Raw genomic sequence first — 24,448 nt, 5'->3', positions numbered from 1 at the left:
ATGGTTATCCTTCACGACAGCTGCATAGTGGACATGAAACCTCAAAGGGCGAGGAAATAATGTTTACCTTTAAATAGTTTAAAAGGGAGCATTTAAATGTAGCAATGTAACAGTTTAAATTAATATTAGCCATTTAGGAGGTAATACAGCTAAGTGTGACCAAATGCGACCCTAAAAATTTAAAATATTGAACTGTTTTACTGTCAGAAAAAAATGGGGAATTTGGGGAGTCAATTAAACTTCAGTCACCTGGCAACGGGTAAAGATTTGTCCTGCACACTTGGTAACTTAACGTTTATGTAATATGTCTTGAATCCAAAACGAAATAGCTAAATATGTATTTTTAGAAAATCTTAAGGTCTTTTGTTCTTAATTCTGTAGACAGAACCATCCTGGGACAGAGATGTAGCAATGTACCATACATGTGGAGCATATGAAATACATTTATTTAATATAATCTCTTTTTTTTTCCCCAACAGTTTTTTTTTATTTTTCGCCATTTTTTATAATAGGGATTCAAAACTTAAATAGAAAAATAACCCTCATTTTTTGGGGTTAATTTATTAATTTAATGTTTATTTAAAGCCCCCAAAAAGCCATCTGTTAGTTATGTATAGTTATTTTTACAAATTAAAACTAGCAAAAACATTTTTAGGTTTCTAAGAAAGCCCTGCACAACATGAAGAATTTAAACCTTAGATAGTTCAAACTACAAGGCAGTATCAATATTTATGTTTGAGATTCTTTTGAAGCTTTTTATTTTATTTTGAGTATGTTCCTTTATGATTTTCAGAACAGAACACCCTCTACTGGTCCAACATGGAGGTTTAGAAATATGTGTTAACATTCTAAAACCACAGCACAAGAAAGATACAAAGGTTTACAATTTATTTCTAAAAAAAACTTGGCCGCTATAAATCTTAAGTAAATCTCACCTCTTCTGAGGATCTTTGCTGAAACAACAGGCTAATGCTAGAGCTCTTCCTCTCAGTTCTGTTACAACTCCTTAATAATTCAGCTCATCAAATGCTTTAATTGCCATTACAGACATTCACGTAAGGACAAAACCTACAGGAAAAGCTGTTATCCTGCTTTGTGAAATAATCACTTCGATCATCATAATGCCTATTGTTTGGTATTATAACAGTGCACATGACAGTGCACCAATAAAGCACTAGACAGGTCTCATCTTGAAAGGGTCACCTCGACAGGTCAGCTGTAGAAAATGATCTCTGTCCTCTTGTTCAGATTGGAAACTCACTACTGTGGCTTCTGGGTTGATCAAAGATACCTGCAGCCAGACACTTGGATGCATTTGGCCAGTGCAGGGTGCTAATCTCCATCTTGTTTACAACATAAACACACAGATATAGATATTTTGCAATACTGAGATTTTCTTCTGTGTTTGCTCTACCTGTCTGCGTGCGAACAGACGAGAAAACAAATTGCTACAAACGGAAACAGGCTGAAGGCTCTTGGATTATCTGTTTGTAAATTCTGCTGTTGTGCAAGAAAAGCATGACCTGAAAGTGTCATGACTGTAAATGTTTGTAAATTCACATGCTCTAAGGATTTTGATCATTGGCTTGGGTTATGCTACAGCATATAACAGCAACAAATATAACTGCTTTTATGTTATAGCATAAAGAGTGTATCTTTATTCTAATGAGAAAAAAATAAATCCTTCTAAAAAAGGATGTTCAGGTCTCATTTAGTTTGCGGTTCGCTGCATCTGATGAGCATATCAGTTCTAAATGTGTGTGCAGCTTTTAAACTGCTATGGATTTCTTTAATAGCTGATTGACCAAAAGCCACAGCATGCAATCAATGCAAGACCCATTACTAGACATGCATAACACACATATTCACACCTGTGATGTGATAAAGTAAAATAGGAACCAGGCAGGTTTCAACTTCTGATTCTTAAAAAAAAATTCAAATAATTGTGTGATTTAAATTAATATGTGGTTGTTGTTTTGTTTTTTTTCTACAGTGGAAACTCAAGGGTCATAACAGTAAAGCTTTGCATTACAAATGATCAATGGAGATGACAAGATGGCATATAGAGTATCTGAAAAGGAAGCATTCAAAAGCCCTTACCACTGGGGCAAAAACAATTGGCTGCTGTGGTAATGTAATAAATAAGCCAATACAGACTGAATATTGTATTTTTTTTTTTTTTGTTTGAATCAATAATTATTGAGAAAGAAAAGCATGGTTTCAGGATGTTTCTTGCTTAATGCCTTACAACCTATGCCTATACAAGTGGATTGTGATAAGAAAGATATGAACACAGTTACTCATATAAATCATTATAGACACAATTTCAAAGTTTCAACTCCTTCCACAGAAGCGGAGAATAGCATGACTTTCACAGCTAAAGGGCTCTCGGTATCTTGGTTCAGATCACAGCTTTTACCTTGTACATCGCATGGTTCTCAATCACTACGACAAAGAGGGGGAAGTGTAGCATCCGTCATCCATCATTCTGACAGCAGCAGCACTGCTATGTCCACCTACTAGGTGTGAGCACATGTGTCCAAAAACATGTGCAATAAAATTAATACAAAAGTATTAAATAAAAGGTTCAAACATAGAAAGGCTTGTTTTTCTTGATAAGCTCAAATTAATCATCGTGTTGAACACGGCTGCTTCTGCCTCAGCTAAAGTATTTGCTGCCGAAGTGATTTACCGTATTCCGTCACCACCAGAAAAGGTCTAAATGGATGCCTTACAGTGTAAATTGGTCCTGATAAGAAAGTTGGGTAATAGTCAGTGGCCTCACAGTATAGCTACAGTTGGAATGAGTAATCCCCAAGTCGGCGAATGTGATGAATTAGTGCTCTCAAGCTAAGGTTACCCTTTATTTCAAATTGAAATCAAAGGCGTACAGTCTTTTTGCAAGAACTCAGTCCTCTTCCCCTCTTTTAAAAGCAGATAGTATAATGACTTGAAAAGAAAAAAAAGAAGTCTTTACATGCATCTGGCCACATGTGACTGCTAAATTAATATATTTTCTTTGCATTAAAACATCTTAATAGTACTGATAAAACAATATCGGAAATTTATGGAGTTAATGGAAAACTAACTTTTAACTAGATCTGCAGTTTCTAATGCTTCTACAGTTGTTTGAATTAAAAGCTAAATAGTTGAATTATCCAGACCAGCAATTCCAGCTTTTATTTTGTAATATATGTATATTATAAAACTTGAAGTATTGCTAGTCCGGTCTATGTTACCTTTAGAAACTGAATTTTCCATAAAGTCTATTTCATCACAGCACTCATACCGTGATAACATAAGGTTGTAAAATACATTTTAACAATACAGTAGATACTCTTGGCTATCTAAAATGGAATATTTTTGAAAAGGTTAAATATGCAGCAAAACTGCATTAAAAAGAACATTTGTCTGGAAGTTACAAGTCATGTTGTTTTTTCTGTCTTTATGGAGGTTTAGAGAAGTTTAAAGGTTTAGCCATTTTATTAGCTCATTAAAAACACTTTAAGAGCTTTGATGTGTGGACGAATGTTTACCATTTCCTCATTGCATGTTTACAGGACAGATATAAAACTGATTTACCTGTTGCTGATGAGTTAAATCAGAGTGTCTACTTGTAACAGACCGACAACTCGATGTGTTCAACATAAATGAACTAGCTGAGATTAGGGATTTATAAAACAAAAGAGATTGTAAGACACTTATGTCATAAAACAGCAGCTACACTAGCATGAACGGGCAACTTTTCTTCACTCTAACTTAGCTCAAGAAAATCAGGATTTCAAAACAAACAGCAGATCCACAACATGTACTTGAACCAAAAGGATTAAATAACCTGATATGATATGATATGCCAAATGTTTTCTTGAGGGTATTTAAACAGGGGAGAAAATAATGTTCTTCATCATTTCATTTAAACTTATAGTATTCTATTCTGTTTACACCAAATATGTGATAGACATATTCTTTTGAAATGTATTTAAAGTAACAGATAGAAAGTGAAAGTGAATAGCTTCATCTTGAGTGTTTTATCCTTTCCAGTTGATTAAAACTGATATAGTTTCCAGTTTACCTAAAATATTTATTAGTTAGTTATTATTATTATAATTGTTGTTGTTGTTGTTAAAAATATTAATATTTTTCGCTTTTTGGGTAACAAGAGGACATAGACTCAAAATAATAATGGGCCTGATGTGGAGCTTTTTTTTTCTTTCTTTCTTTTTTTTTAGAAACAATCATCAGTTTATTTAAGACCTAGTATGGCCCCTCCTTGGCCTTTTCACGAATGAAATACAGTCAATCAGCTATCTAACGGATACTCTTCTAGAAGACTGCTCTAACAATAGTTCAAAGCTCTTTCAGGGTGAAAACACATACAGTAAAATAGCCCTGTTGGAAGTTTCACATCATATGCTGATTTCAGCTTGTAACAGCAACATGGCCTGCCCGCTAACATTTATTTAACTCACTGTAACTTAAATCATTCATTCTCACTGCAAATTAATTTAAACATTTATTAAACTACTTATGTTGGATCAGCTGATTTTGCCACACTGGTGGGAAGGCTCAATAATCCTGTTTGGCACAATTTAGTAACAAAGATTGGTGGTCCATCAGAATGAGGAACAAAAGAGTGAAAGGGGGCAGGATTGTTCATATATTTACAAGTATACATTTTTTTTTTTCATATTGGCAAAGGGTTTCAGTCACTGCTGCACATTGGTGCTATTACTTAGTTTTTAGACAGATTGTTGATTGACAGAAAATAAGCGGGATCCAAACCATTGCTATTATGAACATTTTCCCTAGTTTTTCCTGTACTTCAAGTTGACTGGACATTAAGCGATGGGACATCTTACAAGTTCAAAGATGAAATGTGTCAGAGCTTTATATTGTGAAATTACATACAGTTTCTCGGGCTTGCATCAGAGCCAGTGACTGTAAAGAAATTTGTCGTTATGTTCAAAGGTCTGTAAGTCCAAAAGGAATTCATGCACAATGGGTCAAATGGCATTATTATTATTATTTTTGGATTAAAAATCACGCTAGCATATGCCACAATTGTAAAACTCTTAGTGTTCTTAACCTGACAAGCTTTGATACATGGGGCTTATGAACATAGATGTAGCAAATACAAACATCTCAATGCCTACTTTGCCCTGTACTCCAATGGTTGTGTTTCTTAACCTGATTCAAAATTTTTTGAAACCTGCAAAGCTCAAGAGAAGCAAATGTTGTTCATAACTTCCCTTACACGTCAGACTTAACTCCACAATAACAAAGCAAAGTGAACACATCCATGATACACAGATAAGGGTTCATGAGTGATGCGATTCTAAAGTAAATTAAAATGGAGGTGTGTGAATAGGGTAAAAATAGCTTGTTTGGTTTGCACAGTTTTCAATGTGCTTCTTTCTCTTAATATCTAATTTATATGGAAATGAAAACACATTTGTTTACCATGTTGTATATAGTTATAAGTCTCAAATCAGTTAAGTGTAAGATGAATACATCATTTTGATGGACAGAGACCCGGGACACCAACCAATAAACATTCCCCATGAACTACAAATTAAACATCACATAAGGGACCTTTATTTTAAATATTTGCTATCTTCTCCAACCGGAAAGAAAGTTCAAACAAAAGGCTTTGGCAAGTAATTCCCTTCATTATAATCATATTCTGCATGTACAAAGTGTTGATGTTCCCACAGGTCACCCACAGCTGTGCTATAATTTTGTCATTGTACAGTTTATTTAATTCAGCATAACTAACAATTACCATGCTTTCCTCCAGGTACTCTTGTTTCCTCCCACAGTCCAAACAAAAACCATGTTAGGATAATTGCCCTAAATTGCACTTATGAGTGTGACTGTTTTTTTTTGTTTTTGTTTTTTTTTTCGTGTACATCTCCTAAGATGGGAGAACAGATGCATGGCCAATTATAATGTCTTATCAATTTGAACAATGTAAGCACAATATATTTTCCTTACATTTGCATTGTAAAGTAATCTATATGGAAAAGTGTCAAGAAGAAAGCCTTTGCATGCAAGCATCCATCCATCCATCCATCCATCCATCCATCCATTGCCTATCTCATACTCAGTTGCAGAGGTCAGCCCAGTGAGTTCTATGTCTGGTTGCCCCAGGTTATCCTGAAAATGAGACAAAATCCAGAAATCTGGAACAATCAAACAGCTCAGAAACATCATGATCAGATGCCTGAATCAACACCATTGACTATTTTCAGTGTGGAAGAACATTGACTCAACTTCCAGCTCCTTTTGAATGATTGAGCTTGTCACTCTGTGTCTACTGGTTAGCTCAACCATCATACTGGAAGGAAGCTCATCACAGCCCCTTGTATCCTGTGCCTCAAACTTTTTGTCATGATCTATATCTCATGACGATTGAAATTCAGAAAGAAGATGGAATAGCAAATCAAGCGAGCGCTTTGACTATTGGCTCAGTTCTTTGTTCAACATGACATACCACAGTGCAGGTGAGGACCAAATATATCGATACCAAATTAAGTTGCACAGACACAGTTCAATTGCACCTTTTAAAAATGTATTATGCATACCGGACATCAAAAGAAATAAAAATTAAGAAATTGGAATTTTAATTCAGTTGGTAAATGTCTCTCATACCAAGACAATAGGACCTTGGGTAATTGGGATGTTGGAAACTTTATGTCATTCACAAAGGCCTGACCACAACCCCCTAAAATTACTTGAGGGCTCTTTGAAGTTCTGACCATTTTTAATGAGAGATGTGACCAGATCATGACCATAATACAAGAAATACAACAAATTGGTGAATTGGTTTGGTTTGATTAGGGCATTTCCTATTAGCTGAGAGTTGCTTTATGTCTGCCACATTATTTCAAAGCAAATTATGTTAAGGGCACAATCAAGGACATTGTCAGTGATTTGTCTTATTTCCCTTTTTTCCTCCTTTGTGATGTTATTAGATGATGTGATATCCTGCTGCATAAAGCCTAAACATAAACTAAATATTATCCCCAACAACAAGGCAAGACTGCTAGAGTTCTAAGGAAGTACAGTATTTACTGGTTAAGCACAGTTTTTTCAAGGTATCCTAGCTCCATGTGAATATGGTTGCCCTTCAGGAAAGTTACCAGTTTATGTAGTATTAGATATTGAAAAAGACAATTTAGAATATACTGCTATAAATCAAATTCAGCTCTACATTCAGGCAATGTAATTTTATTAGAATAAATAACCTGGTGGCAGTGATGAAGGGAAATGATTAAGGAAGCTTCAATGTACAGCTTGTCACTTTTTTGTTTCTGCAAACCGATTATTTATGTACATTGCTTAAGGCACACAAGAAATTATGCAAATACATGAAGCAATCATCTTGTGTATAAACGGATTATCTGCTTCATGTTCAATTTATTGATGTATAAATGACCATTTGCGCAAATTTGTACTTGTTGTTGCACATCTGATCCCTTTCACACTATGTAAACAGACTGTTTCATGCAGCCGTGCTATATGCACACAATGATGTGCCGCCTGTAGACTGATATTGTAGGAGCCACACCTCTTGGCCACATGGGGGAATCTCTAAAATATAGATCAAAAGGCAGAATTTCTGTCAGGCATTACTAATCTTTTGATGAGAGGTTTAAAAGGCTTCCTTTGAACTGCTTCAGTTTTTAATTAAAGGGCAACATGCAAAAGACAAAATTCAAATAATAAATTCTCTGTCATGCAGAGAATTGTGACCTCCCTGGGGTGGTATAAAAAGCTAGGATAACAACTTTCTTCATCTGCTTGTCTCTTAGTCAGGAACACAGGCAAACAACTGCATATATGAGATAAGATTACCCTTTGAATGTTAACAATGGTATGTTCAACCGTTGGCAATATGTGTTGCATGTGTTGCCCTGCATAGCGCTGACATGAAAAGTTAACCTACCTTGTCGGACATCTCGGGGTGCTATGGCAATTGCCTCATTAGGATGCAGTTCAGTTACACAGCAGTCACCAGGAACGAGGGAACCATTGCTGAAACCGTGTGGCGTCTCCGGAAGTAGTGGAATTGGCGGCGCCATGAGGTTGTGATTAGGACAAATACAGCCAGTCTGTGTCATCCCACAAACATCCCTATCGGAGGTCTCCTGATCCGCATCGTGATCCGTCCGCAGACACTCCTCAAACCAACGGCACAGCACGCCGCAGGTAAACTGACTAGAGTTCTCATTGTTGATGAGCAATACCTCCACCAGCCTCTGCTCCAGCAACTCCTTAGTTACCTGAGGCTCGTCTGTGGCAGGATGTCTCGTTAGACATAGCTGCACAAAGTTTTTGTCAAACTGCAGGAAGGCGTAAGGTCTGTCTGAGTTCAAGGGACTGCCGCAGAGATCAATGATTTCCTGATCCCTGGCTGTTGCCGTCTGCAGATGAAGAGGGCAGCTTTGATTGGCTAGGTGGTGGTCAAGAGAAAGGAGCATAGGGTGGTGCATTTGGCAGATAGTAGGGTTTCGGGTGAAGCGGAGGTAGAGGGAGTACTTTGTAGGATCTGGATTTTCCAAGGACCATGAGCAACCAGGTGTCCTGAAGGGAAAAAGCTCCCTTAGGGAGAAAGAACCGTAGAGCACCCCCGCTACAAGGCTGGAGCATGATGAGGAGATGGGTGAGAGACTCCCTTCTGCCCCTGTGCTGGGGATGCTATCGGCAGCCCCATAGGCAACCTCAACTAGGGTAGATAGAGGCGCTAGAGCGAGGGCAGACAGAGCAGCCAGGGCCCCAGCCACAGCCAGGAGGGAGGACAGCACAGACAGACACACCCCACCAGCAGTGTTCATCCTATGACATTCGTCCTGCAAGGAGGGAAGAGAGAGAGAGAGAGAGAGAGAGAAGAGAGGATCAACATTGGACATATTTGTGAGCATCTGTATACAAAGCTGACAAAGTCAACATGACACAGACAAAAGAAAGACTGCACTGTTTTATACAAGTTGATCGTAAAGAAGCATGTTTGGTTGGAAATGTTTTTGGGATGATTTGTGCATCGCCTCAGAGGATAACAAAACCAACTTTATAACAGCAGCACTCCTGAAGTTTTTCAAATGCACAGACACACACAAGAACTGTCAAAAACACAAACACATCCCCGCTGGGCTGGATTAAAAGGGGCTGATGACTTGGCTGTTGAGACATGCACTGTGGGGCCTGCTCTACCTCTTCCTGCTGATATGTGCGCGTGAACAAATCTGTGCACACACACACACACCGTCGTGCGCACACACTCCCATCCTGCTGAGCAGCTCCCCTAAGGTTCTGGCAAACTATTACCATCACTGACACAGTGAGGGTCCGCCAAAAGCCTGATTTTGACTCACAGAGTGTGCACACATAATACTAAAAAAAAGCTCTCTGTCTACAATATTTTGCTTCAAACTACTTCAACAGTTGCTCCACAGTTACTTTGCTGTTTGTCTTCTCAATAACGTAAGACTTCCAAAGCATCTCACAAAAAATGTGATTGCAGAATGTTGCGTGGGAGATAAGACATGCTTTTCACCAACAAACACTATCAATTCTAAAAATGAAAACTTAATTCCCTTGTTTTGAGTACTTTATTTAGCTGAAGCGGTGTTGATAATGTTGCCAAGAAGCCCATTTGTGATTTATTCATTAGAATGAGGATTGTTCTATGCTTCCTTGATTTTAAGACTCTCACACAAATATAAATGTTTCTTCAAATCAGTGTCACTGAAATGTGAAAGGTACAGAGGACAAAGCTTTTCATACTAGAACCAAAAAAGTAATTGTATGTCTTTATGATATGATTCATGGTTTTCAACTATTTAATAAAAAATCTAAAAAGTGTGCCTTATATTTAGCCTCCCGAATTCGAAGCTTTGTGTAGCCATCTGTTGCTACTATTTGGGCTGTCAGGGCTTTGAGGATAGGTCTCTCCTGGTTTTGCACATCTACTGCACATTATTTACATTATTTACACCATCAGACTGGATGGTGAGCATCTGTGAAGATCAATTTTGAGGTCTTGTCACAGATTTTGGAATTAGGTTTGTAATAGTATTTGGACTTTAGCTATTTTGATATTCAATCTATGAATAGCTTTATATTTAAACTGCAGCTCTTGTTGGATGTTTATTGTGGATGACATGCAAGAATATGAACTCCCAGCCTAGTTGCTGGTGATGATGCATTTGAGGTGATGAGTTCTCAGCCAAATATAGGGTTTTGCCATAGAAATTCTATGTTGGTCTAATTTGACCAACGTGTATTCTTTAACATTTGTTTTGTCCCCTCCATGACTTCTTGTTATTTTATTTCAATAATGGCTTTTAAAGGCGATCCTTTTCCTTCCACGTCTAAATTATGAGCAACTTTATGTTTGCTGATTGCATCAAATGCCCAACGATTTATTGAAGTTTGTCTTTGTTAAAATGCTGTCATGTTAGCATGACAAAATGTATGTCGTTAACATCTTTTAGTCTGATGAGAGTGGTAATTCTCTGGAGGACTTTGGCCCTATTTACAGGGTATGGGGGTTAGTGATTGATTTATTCAGATATATCAATTCCAAAGGCAGACTTTTAAAACCTTCAAACTTTCTCCAGCAATCATCCATGCAAGTCCTGGGATACATCCAGAACAGATCTCCTGTCCACCACAGACAATCATTATCAAAACAGAAAATATTGCTTGAATAACTTGGAATGGTTCATTAGACTGTTGTAATGAGTAGCTGTGACCCAGCCAGTTTCTATGACTCTTTATAATGATTTGTCTTTAAGGGCATTGCTTATGTGAGGCTGACAGCAGCAACCAAGGTTACTAAATATTATATTCATTTGAAATTGCCTTATTAACAAAGACTCTGCATGGCTTTTAAGCTACCTTCCCCCAAGTTCTTGATTAATGGCATACAGTACACAGTGTTGCCCAGGATTTATATAAGTATCTCCAGGATCGCAAACATAGTCCACAAGGTCTGGATAAGGCATAACCGTAATGATAAGTGAACACTAAAAGCCAACTGTGTTTCCGCTGTAGGTGGGGTAAATTATGGTTAGAAGTCCATGAAAGGCAGCCAAAAGTAAGACAGATGAGGGATTTTAAAAGCAGCAGTGCATTAAAAGGGTTCTAATTAAGGATAAACTATAAAAAAGGAGAAAAAAAAACATTGTAGGAGATTTTCATCACTCACTGTCAAAAATGAATCATCTCCTGTGGGGTTTTTGGCATTCTGCTGATGTTGACTCAGAGTGATGCATGAGCATAAAATGGTTTACAATCATGACCAAGGACAGTTCACCAGTATAAAACCAGGTATATTATTCTGTCTTGGAAAGGTCATGGAGAAGGAATTTTTAAATGAGAACTTACACACATTTCATTTTTCTAAATGGTATCGGTTTCAGATAATAAAAAATAAATAAATAAATAAATAAAAAAATGTATATATATATATATATATATATATATGTGTGTGTGTGTGTGTATATATATATATATATATATATATATATATATATATATATATATATATATATATTAAAACATAAATAACTACACATTGCATTTTAATTTCATTTCATTTATAACATAGGATATAGTGGACAAAGGAACAAAGAGGATCATACAGGGCTAGTGCACAGACTTTGGCCTCTCACTGTTGTCAAGGTTTACCATGGTTTTAGAAAGTTATGGTTTAGAAATCAATAACATTTTCCATCAAACCACTCCTGTGATTCAAAGTGCGGATGTGGCTGCTTTAAAGCTAGTGTGGACAAGCTACACGCTGCATACAAATTGAATAATAATCTGCAGAGCAAGGAGTTGGACACTACTACTTATTATAGTGGGTGTTTTGCTGAAGTCTAGGGATGCAATTCTTCTAATAATTAATTGTGTATTTTTTGGGGGAGGAGAAACAGTTAATTTTTTTGGATTAGATATTAACAATTAAATTATATTATGCTTGTTTGTTATAAGTGTATGCATTATTACCTTGAGACAGTCGTATTTTTACCTGGGGATTGTAAAACTACAAGAATCTTATACTGACCTACGTCTACTAATGTGTAGTCTGTTGGTGTAATTCTATGAGGCTATATAATAGAATATGACTGTATTTCATAGTTAGTGCAATTTGTTACAAAATTTAAATCTTTTTGGGTAAAATACCACATAATGATTCAATTTAGCCAATTCTCTGTGAAAGAATATTATACATGTGTTTATAGTTGCAAGAAACATATGAATAATATACAAGTGAAGAAATAAAATAAAAAATCTCAAATTTGCAAATACATGTGGATATGTTAAAATCCAACAATGTTACCTAAATCTACACACATAATGCTGTGTAACAAATAACTATACTTAAAAAAGTGTTTAACAAGTTTTAGTGAAAATCTAAAAGTTTTGTTACTCCTTTCCAACTTCCACCAAATGGCAGAACATTATACTTCCATACTTTCCCAAATCTGCTGACACAGCTTCTAATGATGCAATATGTCAAATAATTGTTACATCAAGCAGTTCAGTGTTAAGGCTATCTGTTATTCTATATGGCTAAATGCTTTCCTTGCTTACGGACAGTCGATTGCAGATTTATGGTCATTCTTACTTATTTAAATCCTTTTCGTTGTTGCACTAAAAGTCAGCATTTTTTAACAGACACTTTAAACCTTAATACAGACTGAGCTGTGCATAGGCACAAATACACACCAATCTTGTATGGATGAAAAAAGTCAAACGCGTTCAACCAATTCTTTTTAGGACAATGAACAATGAATATTCATAAAGTCACAGACTGTGTAAGAATAGGTCCTAAAGGGTTGCCTTCATTAGGGCATTCTGTCCCATTTCATTCCTAAAACAGCCTTTCACTCTGGGCATCCTTAAATATTCATCATCTTGGATGCACCCCCCCCCCCCCCCACACCCCATCCCACCCCCACTTCCCACCTTAACATTAATTTTATAACCAAGGATAGTAAACTCATTCTCTTTCCTCTGCGTGTCTTCTCGGCTTTGGATTAACTTTTTAACTCACTGAATTGAACATAAGTAATCTAATTTATCCCCTACATAAAATTCATGTAATACAATAGAGGCCTTGAAGCACAGTTTAGAATATTACATCACTGAAAAAACACTTTGCTCAGTTATGATATTATCTCTGAAATATTTGATGTTGGACTTACAAAGAAAACCCCCCCCACAAATTCATAATTTCACGTGCACAAAATCACATCTGAGAACATGCAAATGTGATTACAATAAATATATATATAAGGTATGTGAGACATATGACATTATGTCCACATGTGACATTAACGATTTGTTAGTATAATTGGGATACGCAGCAGTGGCAACCTCTCAATAGGGGTGCCAGGACACCGTCCCCATTAAAATTGTAGGAAAAAAGCGTTCTCATAAAATGTGTCTGACTTGGGATTTTTAAGTATCCCTATGCCATTTTGGGTTTGTTTGTTGTTACTCTTTATGCCCACCTAAAAAAAAATATCACCAGCCGCCTCTTAGAAGTATGTACATTCCAGGTGAAACTCTTTAAATGACATAATCATTACCAAAAGAATAGTTTATAGCACTTTTTCAGACATGCGACCACTCAAAACACTTCAAAGCACTGTATCTTGTTCACCTAGCCAAACTAAACCCATCATATACCTTTGTACAGATGGGTAGGCATCTTAGTGCCTCACAACACAACATGCTGGTGAAGATTCTCAGTCACCCAGGTCATGATCAATCAATCAAAAAAAAAAAAGATTAAAAAAACAAAACAACTGAACTTCTATTCTGATGAGCCTAACGACTCTACATTACGAGGGGCGACCAGTTCCAGGTGAATTTACATGTGAATCTAACTCTAATGAGGCCTTGCCTGCATGTCTATAAAGCTTGGAACTCCTCACTACTCCAAACATTTTGAATTGAGAAAGCTTCCTGGATGGGGAGCAAAATGTCTTCAGCTTCAGAATAGATGTCCAGTTGTTTTGTTGATTTTTTAACCTTTTTTGGACTTACCATACAACTCTTCCACGTGTTTTTGAGGTGGCAGGAAAATAGCACATTAACCCCAGTTATCAGAAAATCACTTTCCCCAAAGATCCGCAACTATAGCTTTAGGAGTGACATCCCTGGAATTATGATGATTTGAGGCAATCCTTACTACACAAAAGAGGATTTTAGATTGGTGGACACACCCACCTTCTTCTTTGATGGAACAGTGTAAACAACACAAGATGGACTACGAACATTACTTTAAACTGAAATGCATACTTCTTGACACGGACGTTTTCTCGACAATAAGTTATTTTTCTTAACCCGTCCATTTAAAAAGAAGACTAGATGATTTGATATTAATCTGCTGCCTTGAGTCTCAGTCATTATATTTTAAACAAAGACTTCATAAAAAATTTAGTAATAGACTCATGGGGAACCTTACCCATATTTGGCTCTGGTGAAAATGTTTCACATTTGGCTTTTATATTGTGTAATAGCATGGAACACTGAAATAATGTATATTAAAATACCTTTCACTTGTGGACTGTTTTCCGATCTTTCACATATCTTAATTATAGTCAGCAGTAATATGGGAATATTTTTCACATGAGAAAAAAATATCTAGGAACATATAAAAACATGGGAGAGAGCTTTCACATATGGGTAGTTTTCTTTTTGTAAAACATGTTGAAATTATATGTTGCACATATATGCAAAACAACATGTTTAAAAATACCCTGCTTGTGATGTTTTCTGGAATCAATCAAGAATCAAGGAATCCAGAATCTTTAAGGTCAGTATGTATCCATAATTCAAATGTGTTGAGACACCGGCTCAGAATTTACAGATTCCCACATAACACGCAGACACAAACAAGACATGATATTCAGTTAAATGCACAGACTTCATGAGAAGCTAAAAGAGTGCAAATAGTCCTTAGTATATGATTAAATTTAATGTTTTGAGTCAAAAAACACAGATCACAGTCATTTTACAGGCCAGTAATTCACAACGTGAATTACTGGCCAACGGCATGCATATATCAGACAAAATACTCCCCTGAGAGGTTGAGAAGTGTGCAAAAAGTCACTAACAAAAAAATGTAAGTTAAATGATGTTCAAGTCAAAAAGACAGGTAGCAGTCAGTTTACAGGATGATGTAAAAAAATACTGTGTAGTAATGTTTCCCATGTGGACATTATAATGCAGTAAAATGTGAAGCACAGGCGGGGAAACCGTCCAAATGGGAATTATTTACCAGTGAGGGTTTCTCATGGCATAATGATATTGAAGAGTAATGAGAAAGACGTTTGAGCACCTTCCACAAGGTCAATTTTTTTACCACCCTAATTCTGAAATCATGGTACAGAATAACATGGGAAACACATGTTTTAGATGTGGAAATCATAGTGTGTATTCATATGCAAAACACACAATTTGTACAAAAGAAACATATATTGCAATGTTTTCTACGAAATATGTTCCAAATGTAGATGTGACGTTATGTGAAAACACAAAACTTTCCACATGCAAAATTTATGTGGAAAGTATGTTGAACAAGGAAACACATATGGGGAATTTGTCCTCATATAAAATCTATATTTCCAATATATAGCACTGTGTTTTTCAATAAAAGACGTGTTGCTAAGTACTTTTCTTCATTAATTATATTTTTTATGGTGACCTTGTACTTGACTTATTTCTTTAAAGTTGAACTTATTGAAAGTGTTTGTGTTTATTGTTTTTAAATAGATGAATACTCGCTTTTCTTCTGGATAGTCAGAACAAACACAAACCAACAACAAACATGTTGTTTTCCATGTGCCTATTTCTGGAAGCGCCAAATCTGGGTACAGTTTAAAAGCTTAACCAGCTTCTGAAATGCCACAGCAGCATGCTGAGAAACCACAAAGCGAGACACTTGCTATGACTGAATACTTGAACGCTCCGAGGTTGTGTTTAGGGATCTCACACTTCAGAGGAAAGAGATGCACTGCTGAACTCCCGCTGGAGCTTTTCCACTGTGTATAGTGAAACTGGGGCTGACTCTACATAAACAATTTAAAGTTGAAACTTGCTTAATATTTTTAAATGCCCATATTCAGTTTTGGTGAATTCAATAATCCTTTGCTCCTTTTTGATTGTGTTGAAAGCTGAAATGTTTAAACATAGTATTAGCAGTAATAGCAGTTGTGTTTGTTTTAAACTACAAATGAGCTTTATTTATATTACGTAAGCAAACAAGTTTAGATAAAATTGATTTGGTGTAATTTGACCAATTGCATTCTTGATTTTGCTCTTTCTTGCAAATCGAATAGCTTTCACAGGCTGTAGACTGCAGCCCTGTGGTGAGATAGGTGCTGGTGAGAGTTGTCGCCTGTTTACTGTTTTATATCTGTATATAAAGCCGTGAACAGTAGACATCTCTCCAGTTTATTCAATGTTATCCAAAATATAACTTTTCCACATTTGAAATATGAAAAACTCTTAACATTGCCCAATTTTGGACAGTGAAGTTTGATGTTACGGTAGATTAAATAAGACATCCCATTTTAACAGTTTACAGGATAATCCTCGAAATGGAGGTTCAACTAACATGACACGATGATAGCTTCTAGAATTGCAAAAAATCTGTCTCAGGTTGTCAGTTTGATTCCAAATTCCCCATCACATGCAGATGAGTCCTCAGGCAAGAGACTACACCTCATGTTGTGAACCACATAGTGTGATAATGGATGGATGTGACATGTGGTGTAAAAGTGATTGGAACAGTTAACAAGACTGGAAGCCACTATATGAACAGTGTTAAGGAACCCTACAAAGCAGTGAGCATGCAGCTGACAAGCTTCTAAAGTTATTTAAACAATTTCAATGTGAAACCTATGAGCGTATGGAATTTTATGAAAAAAATTAAAATAGAACAAGGCACCCTTTCACTTCGAAGTACCATAATCCTTCTGCAAGCTGAAAAAGAAAAGCTAAGGCCAGAGGCAAATTGTGCTTCGATGGTATTTATTAAAACTGCTGTTTGCTCCATGAAAGAACTGCAGGGAAATGTTGGAGGAGAAAAACAGTTCCAGAATTTTTTGTTTAAATTTTCTTTTTTGTTTGAATTTGAAGGGCTGGATCTTTTTTTTTGTCTATAGCCAAAATGGCCAAAAATGTCCGTCCCTATATCTGAATAAAAGCTAGATACATACCTAGCACCACCTAGTATTAAATCGGTAGGAGCTGAACACATACACAAAGAAGAGGTTTTTATTTTGAAAACATTTTGAAAACTGTGTATGTTTCTTCTTCAACTTCACAACCATGTACTATTTTGTGTTGGTCGATCATATAAAATCTTAATAAAGAACACTAGTGCAATTTCAGAGAGGCAGTCTCGAGGAGCACATTCAGGCACTGAGTCGAAAGATATAAGAAAACTTCTCTTTTTGGGAAGAAAACAGGAGAAGCAGTGATCAGATATAACCATATACCGACAAAGGGTGTAGATGTATTGAGGAATTGAATAATTGAAGGTTAAAACAAAGAAGGTTGAAATTAAGATTATTTTTTTTGTTGCCCAAGCTACAATCTCTCTCTCTCTCTCTCTCTCTCTCTCTCTCTCTCTCTCTCTCTCTCTCTCTCTCTCTCTCTCTCTCTCAGTCCAAACATGTAAAAGTATTCAGCTTGAGAATTGTATTGTCTGATTTATTGATGGAGTATGCACTCTCGCATATATCTGGCAGCAGAGATCACCATGTGACCATTACCTGGGTCCCTTCCCAATACTCTCACGCTAACAAATCCACGTGCAAAAACACGCTCAGGCAAACAAGCCACTGCCATTTAAATGCAAACTCAAATGTTATCAAAAATTCAATCTGGAAAATGTTTGGAGCCTCTTTTCATCTAATTAACAAGTAATAAAAACATTCCTCTGTCTCTCCCCACAGCATAAGATTCTCAACTCTGACCCTTCTCATCTTTAGTTTCAGCCCCTTAAGAGAGCTCAGCCTCCCTCAAAGTCAAGCTTAATTCGTTTACCCAAATCTGCACACATCAATGGCCGCTCTGCTTTCGGGCTTTCATCTGGATATGATCTTCTATCTATAAACCATAAAAAAAAAAAAAACGTGCAGCATGTGATTTGGTATGGTTGACATTTAGAAAGTAAGTAGCCTGTCCTTACATCAAAATACACTCCAGCGTGCCATCAAGCCTGTGCTTTTTCACTTTGTCTTATCAGTTATTCACAAATGGCAGAAGAGCTGAGAGGATCTCATGCTGTGAAAAGAGACAACAACTCTAAACTCCCTTGATCAGAGAAAAAGACTTTCTCTTTTGTCTCCGAGTATCTGCGCATGTGACATAACCTCGCATCACTTCGCACCCATGAACCCCCTTCATGCACTCAAGTCCTCATAACATGTGACTCATGTGGAGATAGAAGAACAAAGCGCAAGTCAACAAAGTGTGTGATGCGACTAAGTAGGAGGTTTAGGGGGAAAGTGGGTTAAGAAACAGCTTGAAGAATGCAAGAGAAAACCAGACATTTTTGGAGATGCATGTGTATTTAGAAATACAATTCTAAAAGCTTGAAATCAATAATAATGACTCCCCTGTTTAATGTTTATCACCCTCCCTGGGCAATTTCTGCATCGATTATTGATTTTATCTCATTTTTCCTAAGAAATTCAACTCCAAATTTGAAGGAAAAACACAAAAGCAAAACTTGAGCAGCAATATAACTTGAAGCACTTGGTTTCAATTTGACTTTATCAGTCTTTGGCATTCAGTGAGACTCAATTAGTCTTGGGCATTCTCTTTACACAGCTCTCTTGAGGTGAAATCTGAAGTTGATTTTGACTGGACATGTCCTGCTGTGTTTGGGATCAATGACTCATTGATGACCCGGTGTTCATCAAGGTTTCACTGTTGGACACATTTAATTCTAGAACAGTGGCTTTGCCTTGTTTTTTGTTTTTTTAACTGAAAAGGAAGAAATTTCCACTAACTGAGCTGCCCAATGATATGCATGTATAATATGTAATTTCCCGGCTTTGGTGAATGAAACACAGGCACATCTCTATGAACAATCAGAAAGGCGTTGTAGGGAAACAGGGACTCATTCCTGTTTTATTGGCTGACAGCTCTGGGGCTTGAGAGGTTACGTTAATAACCACACTGCATTGTGGGATACCTGGGCATTGGGAAACAGGATTCTATTTATTTGCACAGCCTTCATCCACAACACTGTTTTTGATTGTCTCTTCATTTGTTTTTAAAAAGTTAAAAACACGGTGCAAATGTGCTGTGTCATTCACGCAATCGCTTTGGGAAAAAGAACGCTGGGTTGGGATTTTTTAGTTTACCAACAAGAAGCCAAGTAGCCTGAAACTCTGAACTAACACAGAGATGCAGAACAAGGTGCCACAATGCTCAAGAAAGTTTAAATAAAAAGCCTTTTTCCAGTTAGGTTCCCCAGATTCCCTAACAAGGGTATGGGCTCAGACCCCAATGTTCCCTGGCCTAGGAAACGCCTCTGCTGTAGATAAAAATGGTCTTAAAAGGGTCAAGTAGATATCCTTGGTGTCTTAGGTCTGGGAAGTGCATAACAAGCCAAGATCATCAACATTTCACCAGTACACTCAGCAGTCGACAGAAGGGGCTGCTTTTTGGGCACAAAACAACAAAACCTGATACTACAAGGCAAACGTCTCTGTTGTTTATACCTTCAGGGTTTTCTGTGTTTTGAAAAAAGTACAAGTCAAAGGAAGGTAGAACTTTAACCATTAAAAATCTGCTGAATATGACAAAAGACGAAGAGAGCATCATTCCAAAACCAAATCAAATTTCAAATATGCTGTCTGAGCGAAAAAAACAGAAAGGTTATTTAGGTTTGCTTTTAGTCAGTTTTCAGGCACATGCACTAACAGATGTTCAGCCATGGATGCAAATCTGTCTGCAGTGCCACAGAACAGATTCGCTTTGCGTGCACTTGTGCATTGCTGTATTTTCAAAAAATAATAAAGTTACTAATCAAATTATATTTGAAATTAGCTACGTCAATCTTTAAAAATAAACAAAAGACCTCTCCAGCCATCAATGGATATTATTAATAAACTTCAGATAACTGACTAGATAAATAAACGCTGTTCCGTAGTTCATTCAGAAACTCTTTGTTTAGATCCTACAATGTGCACCACTGAGTTGTCAATAATTAGTGAATACATAACAATGAGAGCCCCAGTTATTTTCCCAAAGACATGCACACCAGCTGGGTTTTCTAATGACATTATTGCTCTGTTTGGTAAATTAAAAATTGATTAATTATGATCACACTAGCTCACAACTGAAATAATTTCTCAAACTGATACCTGTCAAGGTAAATTACAAGGATGCATTGCACCTATAATATGGAGACAGCTTTGTTGGACAACCTAAATTTTATAAACTATATTATATTATCCTTTTAATCTAAGAAGGAGTAAGAGGGGTACAAAATGATGTAAACAGTCCTGAGCAAGGACTAATAATAATCAAAGCCTGGTTTCCAATAATGAAAAATGCTGAAACCATCCATGACTAATAATTAGTTGCTAATAAAGCAACTAATAATTTCAAATGGATGAGTTGAGTTTTCTTTTCTTTTTTTATGTGGCTCCAACTGAATAGTATATTTTTTCTGTCTCAGTACAGTATAATCCAGATTGTTTGCATTCCTGGTAAAAAAAATAGTACAAATCTTTAAAACTATAATTTCTTCTGTTGTAGTGGAATAATGCTAAACACATTCCAAAAGTTATGAAAGAGTGAACGTAAAAGGGGATCGTTTTGCTCTCTTTCCATCCTCCTCTCTGTCTAGCTGAAAGATAGCCATGGATTTTTGTCCAGACTTGTTCATCAAAGTTCCAGTTTAAACAAATGCATTACTCTGAGTGTAGATTGCTCTTGCTCTCAGCAAGATTGGGAAAGCAGCAATTTTGTTGTCGACATTTCTTGACTTATTAGGATCTACACACATCTGCCTTACTTTTGTCTTTGAATGAAGGATGGAAATTCTTTTCATATAAGCTGATAAAGGTGGAATCCTATTATGACTTGTGACATGTGACTGGAGAAAAGCCAGCACACGATTTTCAAAATATTTTAACATACTAGGATTAGGTTAAAAGTCAGATCAAAAAACTTTCATTAAAACTGTACACATTCACCTATCCTTCCTGTTTAAAGGAGCTACTAAGGATAACTAATTGGAAGTTCCAAGGTACTTAAACTTGCTTAATTCACAATTGAATCCAACAAATTGTGAGGGTTGTCTCACACACACACACACACACACACACACACGTATATATAGAGAGTGGGGGTGAAAGATAAAGGGCTGCTGTGAAGCAAACTATGCTCTTAGGGCATATAAAACATGTTTGGCAAGAGCAAAAGGTTTATCTAACTGACCTGCCTTGTAAATAAATTATTCTAATACACAGAGTGCTAAGCAGGCGCTTACTTGGCAAGGCCAATCTAGCTGCAGCTAATATTGTTAATGGCTGTTAGTGAATAGTGTAGAGTATGTTGACTAACACAGCATTTTTATCCAGATGACTTAAGAATAATCTAAAAAAAAAAGGAGGAGGGGTAATGTAATAATCAGATTGCTTAAAGGGCCTTCTACAAAGGTGACAAATACGTGACATTGGACTAAGTGTGGAAAAACAGCAACATTAGGACAGCTTTAGTTGTGAATATTTTTGACAGTCTTGCAAAGTTTAATTGTTTTTGTATGTATTATTTTTATTAGTTAAAATGACACATACACACACACACACACACACACACACACAACTTGATTGTGTGACTTCCTTATCAATCTAAATTATATTGATTTAGAAGACTCATCCATCTTAAGCTACAGTACTTAAATGTGCAGAAGGGGTTTATATTGTGTAATGCATTAGTGCAATGTAGTAAATAAGAGCTTGAATATCACTTTTAAGTGATTATACGATGTTCTGCAGAGCTTTCATTGTGCAAAAATGAAAAAAACTGATTAACCCATAAATCCAAACTAGTAGTTATAGGAGACTTTGGTGAATAAAACAGTCATGTCACAGCACACAGATGAGATTTTTGTGATTCATGTTGCAATTTTGTACTATTATGTAATAGAGCTGGAGAACCTGATATCAGCCAGACACAGCATTTAGTACTAAAACGTTTGTGCAATAATGAATTGTGGATGAAGATGCAGGCAGACAGTAATGGGCAGGAGACCAGAGGATGCAGGTGGGGTGACTGGCAGAACCGGACTTGAACAGGTGAAGCAGATCAGAAACAGATGAAGCAGATGAAAACAGGAGATGACCAGAACAGATGATGCGGACCGAGAAACCACCAGAACGGGCTGAGCAAGCAGCTGGAACTCACGAGGAACTAGGCAGACTTTGAGTAGCACGTAGGCACTGGAAGCACACATCAGTGAGAGAAGAACATGATCAGGGAAATAGAATCCAGTTGGCAGAGCACACAAGAACTGGTAGAAACACGGTGGAAGTGCACAGGAGGCAAGACGAAACGTTCTGGCAGAAAGTGGACGAAAGAGGCAGATATATGTAGGCAGGTGAACAGCTGAGCAGAGTTGACTGTAATTAGTGGCAGCAGGTGGAGCTGATCATGAGTGATGGCTGAAAGGAGACTGAGCTGATTGGATGATAACTGGTGGAAGAGAAATGGACAGAGCTGATAGGACGGTGGCTGAGAGGTGACAGTGCTGATTCTAGAAAAGTCTAAATCATGACACTTTTCAGGCATATACATGAAAGAAAAGAAAAAGGTGTAAATTTGTGTGCTGTTGCAGGCAAATTGATACTCGCAAATGCAGGTGATAATACTCCTTGATATCATTTCAATATTGTCACATAGAACGTAATTTCCTTTGAGCCTTGGCTGCGATGCTCCATTCATTAACAGCTTCAACTGATGCCCCTTAGTTGTGTAGATATTGGTTCATTGCTGTCGGTGAATTCAAGCCGTTTTTCAGGTCAGATAGTCTGTCTTAACTTCTACAATTAATCCAGAGATAAGTGAATATTTAATAGCAAGTATTTTTTTAACGTTTTAAGCAAAATGTGTCATATTATACCATTCTAAATAAGATTATTTCTTTGTGGGGAGGAGGGCCAGAGTTTAACTTCGTGTTCACAAGCAATATAAAAAAGGCTCATTCATCTCTTTGCAAGAAGGATTAAATGTGCTTGAAATGTCTCCCCAGCTCCAAGCAGCATGCATTTTTAAGTTAGCTTTAAAAGATGACTCTGGTAACATATGTATGCATGTCTTCCGTGGGACGTCTTACACTGATACATTTGTCAACCTGGTCTTTATGAATTTAACTTCTGGCTCTCATGTCAGCAGGGGGTCCCTAAGCATTCACAAATTTCACTAATATCCTGGGCAGGCCCTGAGTCAATCCTTTTCTCCCCCGCTTTTACAGTACAGAATCTCAGCGGGACTGGTGTCTCTGGGTGAGAGGCAGGATACATTCTTGTAGGGTTGTGAGTGTTTTAGAGGGGAAAAAAACTAACACGTATGAGACAAATATGGATGTCTCAATCTAGATATTTTGTCCAAACACTGATCTAAATTATTTGAGGTGCATTTTCATGTCTTGCTCCTGTAGGCGATATGCATATGGATCACCTTGCCTTGGGGAAAGGCCAATGCTAGCATTTTTACTCTCTGTTTTGAAATGATTTGCTGATCATTTTGGGTTGTAGCATATTTCAGCTTGGTTTCAGTTTAAAATGTTCAAAGAAAACTTACAGATAAGGTTATTTTCAGTATTTATAAGCTTAGCATTTTGCATTACACATCATAAAATATAAGAACAATGTTTTAGCTGTTCTCTGCACAGTCTAAGCATAGTGCGCACTGAAGGGCATCTCAAGTATGCATATGTGATGTCACATATGCATATGAGGAAGACCCATTCATCAACCTGCATGGCTTATGATACAGTTATGAGTTATAATAACTTATGATCACATCTGTCAGTCTGCCTCAGGGCATCTGTGGCTACTCACATGGCTCACCACCGTAAGGGTGTGAATGAGTGTGTGAATGGATGAAGGACTGATTGTCTGTGTGAACCGTACACACAGATGTGGGTGATGATTTTTAAAACTACCAAATAAAATGCAGCTCAAGGCTCACTAACAATGGGTATAGCTGACAAAAACACACAGAACACCAAAAATAGGAACCTGGACCAACGCCTATTAGTTTAAAATACCCTAATTGGAACCCTGATGCCATACTCGAGATTGGACTGACACATTTTTTAAACAACCAATGCACTCGCTGAAAGGCTCTCAGAAATGGTATGCATACTTCATGTACTTTATTCATGTCCATTACC

The 24,448-nt window shown here is 36.9% G+C and overlaps 1 protein-coding gene across 14 annotated transcripts in view; it reads right to left on the bottom strand.

Annotated features, from left to right (window-relative positions):
- The window catches only part of adgrb2 (adhesion G protein-coupled receptor B2), a 351,672-nt gene that overhangs the window by 229,802 nt on the left and 97,422 nt on the right, over nt 1-24,448 (bottom strand). For all 14 annotated transcript variants that reach the window (XM_036144964.1, XM_036144962.1, XM_036144961.1 and 11 more), the window contains exon 2: nt 7,949-8,852. In XM_036144964.1, the coding sequence (XP_036000857.1) occupies nt 7,949-8,837 (889 nt within the window). In that variant the 5' untranslated portion in view covers nt 8,838-8,852. The remainder of the gene's footprint in view (nt 1-7,948; nt 8,853-24,448) is intronic.

Source organism: Fundulus heteroclitus, chromosome 13, assembly GCF_011125445.2.
Source record: "Fundulus heteroclitus isolate FHET01 chromosome 13, MU-UCD_Fhet_4.1, whole genome shotgun sequence".
NCBI classification, from domain to species: Eukaryota; Metazoa; Chordata; class Actinopteri; order Cyprinodontiformes; family Fundulidae; genus Fundulus; species Fundulus heteroclitus.
This window is presented reverse-complemented; position numbering and strand designations above follow the sequence as displayed.